We start from the raw sequence: 17400 nt of genomic DNA on the forward strand, positions 1-17400 counted from the left end.
ATTAGACTATTAGTAAGTTACACCAGCTTCAGAAGCGTGGTTACAAAGTCAAATCGTTTGGAAGTAGAGAGGAAATTAATTAATATGGTTCCTCTTTTTTTTTTTTTTTTTTTTTTTTTAACAGCTGGTGAAAGAGTTTGCCTTCTCAACTCAAGGCCAGGCTCTGACCTGAAGAAACCTCTGTAAATCTGTGGTGGGAGAATGCTCTAAGTGGTTTAGTACCGTATTTAAATGTGCATTTTATCTCTTTCTGATTGCACTCCTGGCCGTGGGTCAGCCTCAGCATTTGCTTGAGCTAAGAAACCTTTAGCAGGTTCAAAGCTGTATATTGCTGGTGTTAAAATGTGTAAATACATATGTAAATGAAACCAGTGTTGTAATCAATGCTCTGTCTCTGTTTCTCTATGTAACAAAATGAAAAAGAAGTAATTTAGAGTTTAATTAAAGAGTTTTTTAACTTGCAAGTTTAGACCCTTTTATCACTTGTTTTTGCTTCCAGAGACCTTATCAGGATTTTTTGTTTAAGTAACAAATATTTTTCTTTCTTAACACTTCCTATCCTTGTTCAAACCACATACATTTTGGCTGTGCTGTTTTTAATGTTAAGGTGATCCTTTTGTTCCTCTAGGCCTTGTTTTTATCACATTACAGCTCTTAGCTGTATATAGCCTATGTGTGTAATTTGCGAGGGATGATGCTTTATGTATTTATTTGGTTTTGGTTTATGGTCATTCTCCTTTAGACAGTTGCAAAGCATATTTGCTATTGGTTGTGGCATCATCTCAAATCTATAAACAGTGACAGTGTATGGCAGCTAGTACAATCAAGTCCTTGAAGGGCAGGGTGTATGTGGTACAGGTTGAAAGAGGAGGAACAACAGCAAAGTGGTTGCAGAGCGGTTCAGGGCTGCTGGACCTCCTCTGGGCAGGAGCCAGGCAGGTCTGTCCTGCCTTGGGGCACGTCTGAAATCACAGTTTTGTTTGTTAATGTGATCCACTGGAGGAGTGTCTGTCTGCACCAATTACTGATTGTAGGGCTTAAATGCTGCCAGGGAAATATAAGGAATATAAAGAAAATGGATTTTGTTAAACAAGCAAACAGCCCCTCCGCCTTGCCCCCCCGCCCCCCACCCCCATTATTTTACCCACTGGAGACGTGCATTTCAGGAGAGGCTCTAGGGCTCTCTGCTCTTGCCTTGTGTGGCCTGTTGATATTTGACCCATTACTGGGCTTCCAATCCTCACTGAGACACCAGACCCGCTCCCTGACCCCTAAGGATTCAAATACCAGCACTGCATGCTTTGCTTTTTAAGTAGTAAAGGTTTTCTTTGCATGCTTAAGAAGATCTGGAAAATAAACCACCTTTCAGTTGGTCCATTGTGCACCGTGCTATCAAAGTTTATTCTTCTTGCCACTTTACATCTCCCTGTGTATTGAACTGAAATGTCACCATCTTGATTCAGACCACATGTGCATCTTTCTGTTGAGGGACACTCACCCACAGTGAGGAGCCCACGGATGTTGTATCATCTCTAACAGGTGCGTTAATACAGGACAGTCATTTTAAGGGTGGGAGGACTCTTATAGTGGTATTTGTAGTCCTGCTATAACATGGTTGAATTTGGGTCAGGGTGGAGGAAGGTTGTTACTCTGTATTTGTGAAATCTAGTTTCTAAGCTTCCTCACTTTGAAACCTACGGTATTTTAAATTATTGTCTTTTAATGAGAAGTCTGTGTTTGTAACTTTGACATATGTCCTGCCCATAGTGATGGTGCAGAGCATACAGTTTTTGCCTCTTTTCCTTACTGCCAGGAATTAATTGTGATAGGTCATACCTATGTAGTGGGCAGAAACATTCATTTGGATTATTGGCCTTGCTTAATTTAAATTTATCATTTATTTCAGATATTCACTGTTGACAGTTATGTGTGTTTTGAAGAGGTTACACAACCACTTGAGAGACAAATGCTCCCTCCTCAATGTGAGATTAAACTTTTATCGTGGTATATACACTTTTTAAAGAGTGGAATAAATCCTTCTTTTCCTGTGCAAATGCATTCCAAGTGTTGCAGTCATTTAAAATGAATGATTATGGGAGGAGCCTTGAGTTCTTCTCTTTTCTTTTTTTTTTTTTTTTTTTAATTCAGAAAACTTGCATATTACTTCACAGTGGGGGCTGCATCCTAAAACAAATCCTGTCTTGAACTGTTTGCCTGTCTTATATGGACACGCATGTCTTATCATGAAAACAGTGTCTTGGTGCCAAGTGCAACAGAAGTTCCAAGTAAAACAATCATTGTGAAAATTGTAATAATATTTTTCTGTATTGTTTTGGAGTCTGATGGTGCGTGGGCTGCTCAGTGGCACTGAAAAAGCAAATTATATGCCAACGGTTACCAGGTTAATCTGAGCATTTTTGGTACTAACTTACATGATATTGTAATTTGCTTATTTATTTGATTTCACTGGAACTTCACTGTAGCAAAAAGCTATGCCTGAGCCTTTTTGCAACAGCTGGGCAGAGCTTTGGCCCTGGGTCCTTGATTTTTAGAATGGGGGGAAAGGTCCTAAAGAGTACAAAACTTTCGCTTGTTTGATCAAACTGGTCCTCACAAAGTGCTGACACTAGTGTCTAGCAGGAAGGTAGATGAAACAGGTTAGAAACATACCGTAACCGTGAGTATCAAAATTTATTTTGTTTTACATTTGTATTGATAGGCATTATAATTGGAAGATGGATAATTTCTTAAAGTATTTGATAGTTTTAATTTTAAAAGAATTTTGAGTTGGCAAACAAGCAGAGAACAGATGAAACATGGCAAATTCAAATCAGAGAATTCCTCAGTTGGGTACTCTGGTTTTACTTTTTGTGGTAAACATGTACAGTAATAAAATTGTTCCTAAGAAAGTACTCAGATGTCATAGAATATTTAAGTATTCCAATTACTTAATGAGATTTAGATTCCAATTCAACAATTGTCTTATGTGATGAATTATTTTGTACGTAGGCATCTTTCTGATGTTTTTGTAAAGATCAGGCTCGTGTAAAGATAACTGCATGTACTGTATGTGTATAAACCATTTCAACAGGTTTCCGATATAAGAAATTTCAGGAGGCTTCTTTGAAAACAACTTCTGTCAGAAGAATGGCGTCGTCTTCTCTACAGATTTGTGCGTTGCTGCTGGCTGTAGCAGGATTCACCATTTTACTTGTTACTACCATGTCTAACAGATGGAAAATTTCAGACACTGCAACAGTGCTCGTTACTGCAGACTGGATTTCTGAAGGTCTTTGGATGGACTGTGCAGTGACTGCTTCTGGATCAGTACAGTGCAAGAGATTTCGCTACATGTTGAGTTCAGACAGTAAGTACATGGCATATGTATATAAAATCCAGGGATGTAGTTTTATTCCTTCTTTCTGGACAGCATGCTAGCGCAGCTGGACAACATGTACTGTGGTTGTCACAAAGGGTCTATTACAGACAGGATTTGTCCTGTAGCACTTGCAGAGAGGCTTGAAGGGCTCCAGTGAAACCCGTATGCTTCACCCTACAACTCAGCTTAGTAACTGCTGTGGCTTTATTGCCCTCTCTGTGTTGACACAGAGGTATGGATGATATACAGTGAATCTAAGATTATTTTTTTAAATTGTTTTGGAAGAAATAGCATCCTTTTAATTGGCCTAATTCTTAACTACAAGCAGATCATAAGTCAATGAGCACTGGTGCTTGTTTGTGCTTTGGTGTGAGATAGGACTTCTTAGATATTCCAAAACTTGTCTGATACTTTGTGCTAAATCTGTTCTGGAATTTCTCAGAGGTGGCCAGTTTAAATTAAAATACATCTGTGCAACTGATGCTTTTGTATTTTTTGAGGTAGACCATGCTAGCAGGGTAGTTTATCTTCAAACAGAAAGAGAAGAATTGTCTTTGTAGGGATTGAAAATTATTTGTTTGGATTGTGCCACATTTTAAAAATATCTTTCTGTAAACACTTTTTTTAATGGTAAAAGACTAAGAAAGGACTGAGACTGAAATTCTTTCCTCAGAAAACTGAGTATAGAAACAGTAACAGTATAGCCTTTGAAAACTGGTGTTTTGTTAAGCCTTTGGTCTTAAACAGAATTTTGCATTTATTCTTTTACAACTTTCAGTATTGTGCAGCCACTTTATGAGTTATATCATGGAATCATTTCTTCAGCACTGAAGTCAGAGCAGCCTGAGAGCAAGGCAGATCTCTAAAACGTGAGTTTAACTCTGAAGAGTTAACTCTCAAGATTCAGCATATTTCTGGTTCTTCCTCAGTGCCCTGCCTTCGGTGGCCTCATCTGCTTTCGTAACAGTGGTGCCAGTTTAAGAAGAAGTATCAGCACCCTGTTATGAGGTCAGAATTTGTAGCCTCAAAAGGAGGCTAATCATATGCTTCCAAGGGTTTTAAAAACTACCCATTGCATCAGAGACGATGTCAGCTTTTCGTACTGTGCTGGTACCTGTTCTGCTCCTCTCCAAGACTTCCTCTATGTAGATAGCAGGATGCCTCTTTCATCTAGAAACTTAGATATGATTTCTGGAAATCAGAGTGATGAGATGGGGCCAACAGTCCTTCAGTTCTCGTATGTGGTAGGAAGATGGCGCAGATGCTTACGATGGTGTGTGGCGGCTCTGCCTTTCCTCCTGTAACAGGGAGAAGCAGATGTTTCAGCCCTGTTATAGAGACAAGTCCCTGTTATGGAACAGCCTCTTTTTTTAAAATGCAATTTCATTACACCCAACATGGAAAGAAAATATTCCCCAGGAACAGAAAACTTGCCAGTGAACAGAAGCAGTTGCCTCTCAGGGGTTCTCTTTCCCCCCTCCCCTGGCCCCCATAATTGGAGAGAGGACCCCTGGTTGGCAGGACTTGGTGGATCATCTTCAGCTGTTCAAAGAACTGCGTGTCCCCTAAAATCAGTGTGGGGTTCCCCATGGTAACAGGAGGGCATGTCATGTGGCTGCCTGGAGAGTAGTAGCTGGCTGTCAGGGGGCTGTTTCTACAGTGCTCAATCAGCATTCCTGGGTCTTGAAACAAATATACAGAGATGATCAAAAAGGTACAGCTCATGTTGATCAAACCTTTAGTGGGTTAATATTTTTAGTATTATTTTCCCAACTGTATTGGCTGATTTGATTTTTAAAAATATTATCTCTGCCTGTAAACCATCTCTCAACCATATTACATGCAAATATGCTCTGTTCTGAAAATATCAGAGGGGTTAGGAGCAATTTCTCTCTAAGGTCATAAGGTCTCTCTATGATCAGATATGGTGACATCTTGGTGTGTCGATGTTAGCATTTTTCTTACATGAGGAGTATACTTTTGTAGTGCATTTCCTAATTATTCCCATTTACTGCACTTGATTTGCTTTGTGGAGTGGTCTTGGAGTGCACAAACTGGTTTCCTTGTGGATGACGCAAAGCAAGGAAATGTGCTCCAGGAATGCACCTCCTGAATTCCAGCTGTTGATGGGTGTTCAGTTCGCCCAACGGGGTTAGAGCAAGTCTGAAGGAAAACGCCAAAGTTGTGGATGGGGTGGGTGTGAAGCTATTGACACCAACTCTTTTACTCTGCTGATGCAGAGCATCCTGCAGAGCAGCATTTGCTGTTATGTCCATCGATTACTGAACCATAGTTTACGAAATGCAGTGAAGAGTTAACCTGATGTTCTTTAACACCATTAAAGAATGATTTCTTTAACAGAATGATTAAAATGCCTGCTGCCATATAGGAAGAACTCATGCATTCTAGATCTGCAGTTTAATCTTTTATGTTTATATTTGTGCTTTATGCTGCTTGTTGAAATAGCTTTCTTAATTAGGAAGAGATATTTTTTTAAAAATGAAATTCTAAAAAAATTTTTTATCCTTGGGAGCAGTATAAAATCTGAGGACATGATTCAAGTTCCCAACTAAACTCAACTTTGAAGTGCTGCCAGCAGAAATGATCACTGAGGTCACCAGGGTAGCACCTGTATATGGACAAATTAATCTGAAACTCTTTGAAGAGTTTTTAATGGGATGCAGATACTCCAGTATACTGGTACAGTGTGTTCATTTTACTATGCCATCATTTTTAAAATTGCAGGGACTTTGCAGAAGGAGGGAATTCTGTAAAAGTCACCCCAGAAGATCAATTCTTATCACACACCACCTAGTTTCTTTAAAATATTGTAAGTACAGAGCTGCACAGGATCACACTGGCTGTGCTGCCAAATCTGTTCTTTTTGAAATCAATGACCATGATCCCCTTGGCTGCCAAGGAAGCAAAAATGTCGCGGTGGCACTATAGTATTCTTTTGCAGCTGAACCTACCAACCTACAGCATCAGCTCAAAGTGACCAGTGAATTTTGAAAAAAAACCCCCATATCTGTTATGGGCAAGTTGTGACTCTCTCAGCGGCTAATCGTTCTTGTAGTCTTTATGTAAACGCCGTGAATCTGTTACCATGTTGTGTCAGCAAAACTATTTTATGAAGAAACTCTGACTCCATTTCCTGCAGATAAGAGCTGATTATCGTTGCAAGAGATGGTTAACCCCATTTGGATACATAAGCAGTTTGAAATATTAACATTAGTGGGTGATGTGAATTGAGTCTATGATTTTGTCTAGTCAAGAGCAGAAGCAAGTACACAAAGTTTAACATACTCCTACTTTACTTAGAACAGATTTTTTTAAAATACTAAGGTATTTTGACAGACAGATGCAATCAGCTGATATGTATTATTTTTCATATAGCTATTTTCCTTCATAATTTTATTCCTTTTGAGATAGGTCTGTCACACTGGCTCATTCATTCCCTTATATTTCATTTCCATGAAACATAATTATTACAATTGTAAGTGGAACTATTTTTAAGCCTGAATGTATTAAACTATAGATCCATAGACTGTAAAATATTAATGGAAACAAATTTAACCTTCCTGAAAGAAGCTGGCAGTACAGTTGCTATGGATTACTTAAGACCATAACTCCAAAAAAATGTGCTAACTTTTCTAGCAACAGAATAAAGTTCCTGTTCTCAAGCTTTTTCATGCTTGGGTCATCACGAAAATAACAGTAAAGCTTTTTGATTTGAGATCAATAATAAAGTTGCAAACAGTTTTAATCCTGTGCGAACCCTAGTTGACTTCAGAGGAGAGACAGAAATGAAATATTTGCCAATATTATCATTCTTACAAGATATTTTGTAGAAATACTGGCTGGACTTTCTAGGCTGAGACTAAGAATAGGCTCATTTTGTCACTTCTCATTAAGAATTAATATTGTTCTTTTTTAAAAAATGTTAATATTTATCATGAACTGCTCCCACTTCTTATTGTCATGCACTGTAAGCCTTATCTCTGGGGTTGAGCAAAGAGCAAAGGTAGCGTCATTTTGGAGTGAAACCCAGAGATAAAACAGCAAGGAGGCTTCTGAAAGGCTTCACTTGATTGTAATCTAATTATAGGGATATTTAACTGTTACTACTCACAAGCATGACTGCTGCGTTGGAAATTGTTGGTTTTCTTTTGTGCTTGGGTGGGTGGGCAATTGTTGGAGCTACTTTGCCAAATAATTACTGGAAAGTCTCCAGTATCTATGGTAGTGTGATCACAACATCTACGTTGTTTGAAAACCTGTGGAAGAGCTGTGCAGAAGACAGCACTGGAGTATCCAACTGCAGAGAATTTGACTCTATGCTTGCCCTGCCTGGTATGTGACTTTGCACAGTCTTGTTTATATTGCTTAAAAATTTGTTGGAAAAAAGTAGAAAGGCTTTTGTTTTAGTAGTCTGGTAGTACTGAAAAATAACTGGTCAAGAAGGACTTTGTGGGTTGAAGTAATAAAAATCTCTTAAGCAGCAGAATGTGTCAAGCACATTAGGAAAGGCTATAATATAAGGCAAATGAAGTCACTTGATCAAGCATTTATTTTAATAGACATTTTAAATATGATGTAAACTCTTTTCTAGCATCTTGTGGGAGGAATTAGTAGGAGACATTTTTTTAACACATCTTGTGACAATTCCATGTTTATTTGGAATTTTATAGGCCTTCTTTTGCAATACTTGAATAGCTGTACCTCGAGTTTTTTCATATAATAGGTAAATACTCTTTATAGCTAAGAAGTGGTAGTGGTTTTTGCATGTTGAGACTGAAAATTGTAGATAATGTAAGAAATACAATGAGTGTATGTTATGAGTATAACTTATACAATGAGTATGTTATAAATTAATATACTTGTCAGGACTTGTTAACTAATGTCTTGTTGGATGTGGTTCTAAATATCAGGAAATTTAGAGCTGCTGGTTCCTGTACTCTGTATCAGTCTTCATCAGATTTGTGGATTGTCCTCAAATGATCAACCAAGGCAGTATTCAGTGGGTAGTAAGCATGTCTACAGACAGTAAAGCTAGTTTTTATTAATCTTGAATAATTCCGTACATAGATACTTCTTCTAGAATAAAAATGCCTTCCTGCTTAGTTGAATCTACACTGGGAGGTGGCTAAACTAGATAGGTAGGAGGATACTCCTAATCTGAAGAATGAGTAGTATATTGCTAGTGGGAATGAGGTATTAAATTCACTTTCTCTCTCAATCGGAAATAAACTGATGTTGTTGACCAGCTCTGACACTAGTGTAGCAATTCCCTGAAACTGTCTGTGTCCAGTATTTAGGGAATAATCTGTTCTTTTCATCTTTCAGTGTTGTGTAACCATTGGTTTTAAGATGCATGTGGGAATTAAGAGGAACATAACCCTATTTAAACTTCTTAGGCTCAGCAATAGCAGGATCATGTCCGTCAGACGTTATCCTCTGCAGAGTGCTTATGTGAGTGTGCATTTGGTTCATGTATAAACCACCTCAAGGGCTGGTTCATAACTTACTGCCGGCTGACTCCAGGCAGCATCTTGTCATTGATGTATTTACATGGGGTGTTGCCTCTGAGAGTGTCATAGAGCTCCCATGTGTGCAGATGTGGGCAATGGGGCCACATCAGGACAGCACCTTGGAGCTGCTGAGAAAAAAGAGGTTTTAAAGAATTTGGGGGCGGCGGGACAGAAAAAAGCATCATGAGTAGATGTGCTAAAACAAAAGAGAGAAAGGAAGGCAAACAACAGCAAGGCACCTGGAGAATTGCAGGTAACAATGTGGAGTCAGCAGGAAGGAAAAAAATGGTGCCAGATAGAAGGTAAAGTGACAGACCAGGCTCTGAAAGTGAATTTGTGAAGATTAAATTTGATCTGTTGAAGAGGAGATCAGTTACACTGTTGAGAAGATGGCAGTGTATTTGAGGGGTATAGGCAGACGGAAGGGGAAGGGAAAAGCAGCTTGCAGAATTGTAGAGAAAAAAAGGTTTTAGAAAGGAGAACTGACAAAGAAACAAGTTAGAAGACACTGAATTGTAGAAATTTTCAAGAGGACAGTTGGGCAAACCAGGAAGGAGGAAGAAAGTGGGTTTGGTAGAACAAGGGCTGAGCAAACAGTGGGACCTCCAAGAAACATCTGTAGCACTTGCAGATATGAGCCAAGGCAGACTAAAAATTATCATGGTCAGTGTAGGTGTGTTTCAAATCGCTGTTTAGAAACTTAGCTGAAACTGCTGCAGCAGAAGATGTGAGGGATTGGGGGAAGGGGAAAAAAAAGAAAAAAACAAAAGCGTCTTTGTTACCTCTCCTCAGAAGGACCGCAGAAATTTTCCATGAAGGTTTCCTTATTGGCAGCTGAGCTACGTGGTATACCTCTGGCTTTTGTTTTGTGCGTGGGAAACATCGGACTTGGTTGTTTTAAACAGATTCAAAGGTTTTGAGTTCAGCAAGCCATTAGCCCAAATCACAAATGTTTGAAGTGAGGACCTTTTTAAAAGCAATATTGCATAAGATCGAAACCATGACTAACTTCTATCTATCTAGCTAGCACTATCTATCTAGTCACAACTAGATCAAACATTTGATATAAAGCAATTAGTTAGCTGCCAAAATGCTTTTTAAACTCTTTTTTTTTCTTCCTTTTAAGGTCCCATAAGTGTTTCTTTCAATGACAGGATTTTGGGATAATTTCTTACAATTAGTATTGATTGATAAAATGCACTGACTTTGTATCTTGTTCAGTAAGCTCATTTTTAAGATAAAGACAACAGAAAATGAGCTTTCTGGACTGTGAAGTAAGCGCCTTTGTTAAGGCTGTTGAGATTATCATATTGTGGTACAAAGAGGATATGGTATGAGAACTCTTCTGTTAAAATAGTACAGCCATTGGCTTGCAAGCAGTTAGCCTGAGGGTATGCTTGTGTGTCCTGGGAAGATACGGGGAGTCCCATCTAATACTGCAGGAGTCCCAAAGGCCTGAAATGTAAGTTGTTGGATCCCAGCTATGGGTAATTCCTGCTGCCACGATGTAAGATCCCAAACTAGAAAGCAGCGCTGAAGTTGAGCACTTGTCCTAACAGTATCTTCTGCAGGCAAAAACCTTGCCCTGTTAATGGTACTCTGAGGGGTCTTTTCACTTTTATTACTGTCTGTATTTTTTCCTTGAAAATTTTAAAAATAGTGCTTAGCAAAACATTAATTCCTCAAATGATGTTATCCTTTAATTCTGTGTATTTACCTTTGTGTCTTTGATAACTCTCAAGCTTGCAGGACCAATACTCTTAAGCCACATAAGAGTTGTCCCTGTTTCCGTGCAATCGATACCAAATGTGAAGGCCGGGAGCTGAAGTGATGCAGAATGGTCAGCATAGCAGATTCCCTAAATTGCCCAAACCAGCTGTAACCTCTCCACAGGAGTATGTCATAGGGAGGAGAGGAGTGCTGCAGCTCTCGGATCCTCTCGTCTCCTGCTCGTTACCCTGACTCAGAGTTTAAAGTGTACAGCTAACTCGAGCATGTTCTTTCCCATCTCTCACTGGAAGTAGCAAAGCTGGAATATTTTTTCAATTCCTCTGTAGTGCCAGAGCCCCGCACACCTTGTCTGGGACCTGGAGTTTAGAGGTTTCCTGTGCACTCAGCTGTACAGGTGTAAGGAAGTCATCAGCATTTGTGAGTAGAAGACATTTCTGCTCTTGCAAATGACCATATATACCGTTATATGTTTTCACAGGACTTAAAGATGTAAGCTATGAAGGGCTTGTATACTTTTTCAGGATTTACTAAAGACCCAAGAGGATTTACTGAGGTTATAAAGTGTAAGTGTGGTTCAACTCTGAAATCTGATTGACTTGAAGGCTAAACACTCTAGGGTTTGGATGCTTCTCTGAACCAAATAACAAAGTTGGACAAGATTCACTCATTACTGCTCCTATTAATTTTATCACTCCCTCTAATCACTTTTATTTTTTCAGCACAAGATTAATTTAATTTCTGTATTATCCTGATCTGTTTTCTCTTCTTCTGTCTTAGCTCATATTCAGGCATGCCGTGCCTTGATGATTGCTTCCATCCTTTTGGGATTCATAGCTACAGTACTCTCGCTGCTTGGTTTGAAGTGCACAAACATTGGGTTGAGCGATGAGGATGGAAAAATGAAGTTTGCTGTCACGGGAGGATTTCTCTTTATTTTAGGAGGTAATATCGAGGCTGAAATGAGAATGCCATCAATACTTTGCATTGCTTTCACGGCAAGACTAAATGAAATGAACGCTTGTTCTTGGTTTAGAGCTGTTACAGCCATTAAAGCAATCATTTGCCTGTATGCTTTTTAAACTTTTTCTGTTAGGTCTCTGCTCCATGGTGGCTGTTTCTTGGTATGCTGCGATGGTTACTGCTCAATTTTTTGACCCACTGTATGCTGGAACCAAGTAAGTTAATAGATCTGTCATACCAAACTCCATCATGTGTTACAGACAGCTGCACTAACCTCAGCTGCTTGAGTTTCAGAACCTGGGTGGATCTTGTTATCCAGTTCTACAGAGGAAAAACCTGTCTTCAGAGAATCTTTTCACTGCAGACATGTTGGTGGGGAGGGAGGAGAGTTCTATTCTGGAAGGCTTAGTGAGTGTGTGGGGATTATCAGCCCCACATCTGAGGGGGTTTCTCTACTGTGTTTACATTTTCTTGTGAGACTCAGTAAGTGCACATCTCAATGCTATCAAGAAGAAAAGGTAAAAGTCTTAATTTTCTTCAGCATTTAGACCAAAAGACGTACAAAATTCTAGCTATGGATAGAATACAGTGCCTCAGATGTACAAGCAAATGAAAAAACCTACAGTAACCAGCTTGAACTGTGTACTGGTGACCTGCAGATAGCTGAGGAACATCATTAAGTTGTGCTGCTTGGCTTAAAGAAGTAAAAAAATATTTGTCACTATATATTAACAGCTCAACATTTGTCTTATGAATTAAAATGAGGCAAAGTTTGGAGGGCTATTAGATCATACGGTTGTGCACAAACAAGTTTTGAGGTATAAAAGCCCTTATTCTTGTCTGATATAAAAGCAATAGTCTTCAGAACTAAATGCCCACTTATGGCACCTTATCTAGGTCAATAGATTTAGCAATGAGGAACAAGGGTGGAGGCGACAGGGCCTCTCCTTCAGCAAGGGGGAAAAAGGAAGAGGGAAACATAATATATTGCCTGTGGAACATGAGAGAGCTGGTTTGGGGAAAAGGGGACATTTATCATTTGCCAGTACCTCTACCGAGTATATAATTTTTAGATCAATAAACTATAAATCTTCAGTTTCTAGGATCGTATTTGAAGTGTTTTGTAAGTTTCCTCCAGAGAATCGGTTCAGGGAAGGCAGAGGTGAAGTGCTTTGTTATGAATCAAAGTACTTCAAGCAATTGCTTTGGATGTTTGTCAGTTTTCCTCGTGTTTTCAAACAAGCACTTGCAAAGAAATTGCGCTTGTGAATACTTTTTTGTTTTATATCCCCTTGAGAGAATTACATGAAGGGTAATAAATACGTTAGAGGACCGAAACAACTGTTGATAAGGAATGTCAGTTAGTGGGATGGTTAGCAAGTTTTATAGTTATCTGGTGCAGCTTTGGGGCTTCAACATCAATGCATGTTAATCAGTTACCAGATTGTTTGCATTCAGTAGCTAAAGACATCTTTTTTTTTGATATCTAAACTTCGATTTATCGATAATGACTATCGATTCACTAAGTAGTTCTGAGTTAACTTTGATCACTGGTAAAGCCAGACATGATTTTGAGGAGTTTGTGCTCCTTGGACTCTGTGAGACTGTTTTAAATTCAATTGCAGGCCAGTATTGATCTTCACTCTTAAGAGAGTGGCAAATCTGTTTTTTCAGATTGCATTTTTTTTGGCCTGACTTCAGCGAATTAGGAAAGTTAACCCCTACTAATTCTTAGAGGAATTTCTCATACAGCTGTGAAGGCAATGTCCTGCAGATCCTTCCTATATGCTTTCCTTCAGTATGACATTTACAGCATTGCTGTCTATAGGTGACTAGTGAGCAGAGACAATTGCATGCACTTGGGCAACAGTCACTGATTGTTCCTTGGTATTCCTCCAGCAACTTGCACTCCTGTTTTTTTGAGATAATGATTGTCTCCTTGTTCTGTGTTTGGAAAGCACCTAAAACAGCAGAGACCTTGTGGCTCCAGTGTGCAATGAGAACACAGAGAGCAGTGAGCCTGTGTAAACCTCTGAAACCTCCCAGTTAGCATTAATTCTGGAGTCAGAAACTTTGACAGTGTCAAACAATGCTTTTATGTTTACAAGTGGAAAGAAAACACACATTATCTGGTTTCAGTATACCTTCTATGTAGTCCATGATGTGGGAAAGAAGCAACACCATGACACTTATTTTGCCCTTATGTTGGGTATTGCAGACCACAGAGGTACAGCCATATTGTGGTATAGTCTTTGTCTGAATATAAAAACTCATTTTCCTCTTTTTGTGAAACTCCTGCCAGGCTTTTCCAGGCTCAGTTGTGTCTAGTCTTTGTGTCAAATTCATCGTCAGTGAATTTCTTGTTTCCCGAAAGGTGTAGTTTTGTACAGTAAAACGGGGAACTATTCTTTTTCAACCTGGGACTATTCATAAACGTATTTCAGCCATGTAACCACAGAGAGTGCTGAATATTCTTTAGGATACATAAGTTGAAAACTAGGCCTATACAAATAACTAATTGTAGGTGATCTAGCATCGTGTCCATAGGAAACAGATTTCTGTGGTTAGCCTTTTCTCATGACACAGACAGCAAGGTCCAAATCATTCAGTTTCACAAAATTACTCCAGTTGCACAGCCAATACAAAGGCAAAATAAGTGTTGTGGGCTTCAAAGAATGTGTATGAATATTATTTATTATCAATAATTTATTAAATATACTCAAGTGTTATTGCTACTTGTCTTTATGTTGCTTAGTACTTTCTGTACTGCCACTAATTTGGCAGAGCACTTAAATATAAGCGTTTTACTGAACAGACACAAAGCCAGATCTGTTCTCCTGTTACCTGTTGAAGAACCTTTTAGTTAGCTGACTTCTACGCAAACTAGAATTTGTTTGCATTATTTGTGCACCTTATGGCTGAATCTAAAATAATGGCTTTGTGATCCTGTTATATGCTGTTTCCATAAAACCTTTCATGTTCCAGGTATGAACTAGGAGATGCCCTGTACTTAGGCTGGGCTGGATCTGTTCTTTATATGCTTGGTGGCATCTTACTGACCTGTTCATGCAAAGGGAAGAAAAAGCAGGATTACAGGTAATCTTGGATTTGTCAGTTGAAATAGTAGCTGTCAGTTGCATACCATTTTCTATCTGTATGCTATTCTCTCTCTCTCAACCCCTGGTATAAATCTGTAGCCATATAAAGTACAAACAGGAAATTGTAGCTATGAATTCAGTGCTATGGCATGTCACAGACTTGTGATGGCAGGGGATGCTGTACCAAATACTTGCACCTCCCAGATAGTGTACCTGTTGATACTTTGCCATCAGCGGTCACCTGTAGCTAGTATTTGCTAATTCTGGATACTGATGATGGTTCTAAGATCTACATGATGAAAATGTGCAGTGAAAGAGCAAACTACCTATTGCCAAAAGAAAAGAATATCAAAGAATACAGTGTATTATAATCAAGTTTCTCTGCAATACTCAGTACTATTAAAATATTCAAACGCCATTTAATTTGCAGAAAGTGTAATGGCATTTTCTTTTGATCATTAATTGATCATTAGATGCATATGATTTTTTTCTTGTTCTTTATGGAAATGTTTGTGCATCAAATCAGAAAAGTTGAGATTTCTAGCCTCAATATTTAATCTTGCCTGGATTTTTTTCAATCTTAAATTATTCACACATACAGAAGGTCCCTTTCTGAAGGGGAGGGATGAAATTGTCAGAAATAGCAGAGGTCTGTGTCTACCCAGAAGAACCAAATGGCTTGGAGGCTGTACTAGCTAAGCTTGAGAGGATGATAGTGTGGAAGGAAGAAGCATGCTCACTGCTGCATTTAATCTTAGGAAAGTTATGTCAAAACGCATAATGAGTGAGAGTGTTCCTCTGATACTCCCTTGCCTAATCTGAAGCCATTTAAGTTTTATGGTAATATTTCATCAGCCACATTGGACTTTAGATCTCGCTCACCACACTTTGATACAAAGTACCAAATATCCTGAAATGTCTTGAAAATCAGGGAAAAATGATGTATGAAATAGAAGTTCAACATGACGAATAACATCTGAAGGGGCTGGCTTGAAGATACTTTTGTTTACCTTTCTCATCATCTTGATTCCTGTATTAAAAGCTGCAGCTTGCACAAAGGCATTAAGGTCTAGGTTCTCTTTTGCTTTAGGGACTTGACTAAAATGCCTCTAGGAAGAGCACACGTGAGTCAGCAATCCAGAGTGCATTTGTGGTTATGAGAGAGATGGCTGGGCTGCCTGTCAAAGAGCCCATCTCTTTCCCCTTGGCTACAAGACTGATGAGAACAATAGGCCTCTAATTTCTGCGCCTTTGTGAAATATGTGCTATTGGTGGGTTGGATACAGACCTAAATGAGTAACTTCCTAAGTAGCTGAAACTGTGGACGTGTGTGTAGTATCTATTATTTTGTATCTTTTTTTTCTTAATTTACAGTTGCAACAAATATGCATATTCAGCAGGCCAAGCAGCTCATCAGCAGCACATACACGCCAAAAACTCTGAGACAGTCATAAGCAACAAGGAGTATGTCTAAATTTACCTTTTACATCACTTGTAATGTTAGTAGGTTATGGACTGAAATAAAGAAGTAAACTACTTCCCGGGTTCCAGTTCCAAGTTGCAATCTTTCATCTTAATTTGGAGCAGTACAAGGAGGAGGTATGGTTTTCAATGTAAATAGGAATGGTTTTCAGGGAACAGCTTTCAAATGTAAATAATTTTCTACAGAAAATGCAGTGATGTGAAATCCTGTGGCATGAAGGTTTTCTGCATGCTAAGAAGCCTGGTAAAATTTAACCACAGAGTGCAGTGTATCCTGACAATCAAGAGCAACTGTTTCTATTTCAGCTGACTCAAAAATGCGGAACTGATATGCTGAAGCTGACTGCAAGTTAATATGCCTCTGTTGGAAATGTATTGTGTTTTCATTAATGTTTAGCTTCCTACTTCTGTTTAGCAGCTTTAGCTTTGGACGGGAAATAAACCTTATTCCACAGACTGACTGAGACAGAATTTTTGATTTTATCCATTATCCATTAATAAGGATATAGTCTATATATATACTGTGGGCTTGAAGTCACATGTTATACTGAAATTCATATTATATGTGATAGTCGAGATTCATAAAAGCTACAGCAAATGTCCTAACTACCACTCACCTCCAAATCTGCAGCTGTGCAACAAATTTCTTGTTGGTTGTAATGCAGATACCAAAGATAAATGACACAGAATGAACCAAACACAGATGGGAGTGGAGAAAGCATCTGGTGCGAAAATGCCTTGTGATAACTAAGAAGATGATAGCCCCAATTTTTTATTTTTATTTCTATGGTTTCAGCTTTTAAAATAATCCTGTTTTAACTTTGAGCAATCTTTAACTTTGGGAACTTCTACTGCATCTGAATTGCCTAATTCATGTAATTCCCTAGTAGCTTTAGTCTCTGTCATTTTTCCATCAGAATTTCTGCCTGAAACTACTCCACTGCTGGGAGCATATGTTTGCCTTGTGTAAGCACCTAGACAGATGACAATGAGCTAACTTTAGTTTGTATTGATGCTTTGAGCAACATAGAATGGAATTTCACACTGCAGGTTCACAGGTTTCTTAACTTGTCCCTTTTAAATTACAAATGTGTCAATACAGTTCAACAAAATACCTTGGTGTTTCTCTCTACTTTTAATGTCTTATGATAAACATAATTGTAATCTGATTTAGAAGTTGCATGCAGCTTCCTTGATATCCCAATAGATAATTTCACAG

General features: G+C 38.7%; 1 protein-coding gene across 2 annotated transcripts; it reads left to right on the forward strand.

Moving 5' to 3' along the window:
* The first annotated feature begins 2612 nt into the window (after positions 1-2612).
* On the forward strand, positions 2613-16641 carry LOC141927342 (claudin-15-like). Of its 2 annotated transcripts, XM_074834517.1 has the most exons (6): positions 2613-2677; positions 3092-3367; positions 11419-11583; positions 11735-11816; positions 14587-14697; positions 16074-16641. In XM_074834517.1, the coding sequence occupies exons 2-6, from the start codon at positions 3148-3150 to the stop codon at positions 16171-16173; spliced, it is 678 nt and encodes a 225-aa protein (XP_074690618.1). In that variant the 5' UTR covers positions 2613-2677; positions 3092-3147; the 3' UTR covers positions 16174-16641. The 2 variants fall into 2 exon arrangements, with proteins under 2 accessions (XP_074690618.1, XP_074690619.1); XM_074834518.1 differs by lacking the exons at positions 2613-2677; positions 3092-3367 and adding an exon at positions 7516-7732.
* Positions 16642-17400: the final 759 nt, after the last annotated feature.

The sequence above is a fragment of the Strix aluco genome, chromosome 9 (assembly GCF_031877795.1).
Source record: "Strix aluco isolate bStrAlu1 chromosome 9, bStrAlu1.hap1, whole genome shotgun sequence".
Taxonomy (NCBI): domain Eukaryota; kingdom Metazoa; phylum Chordata; class Aves; order Strigiformes; family Strigidae; genus Strix; species Strix aluco.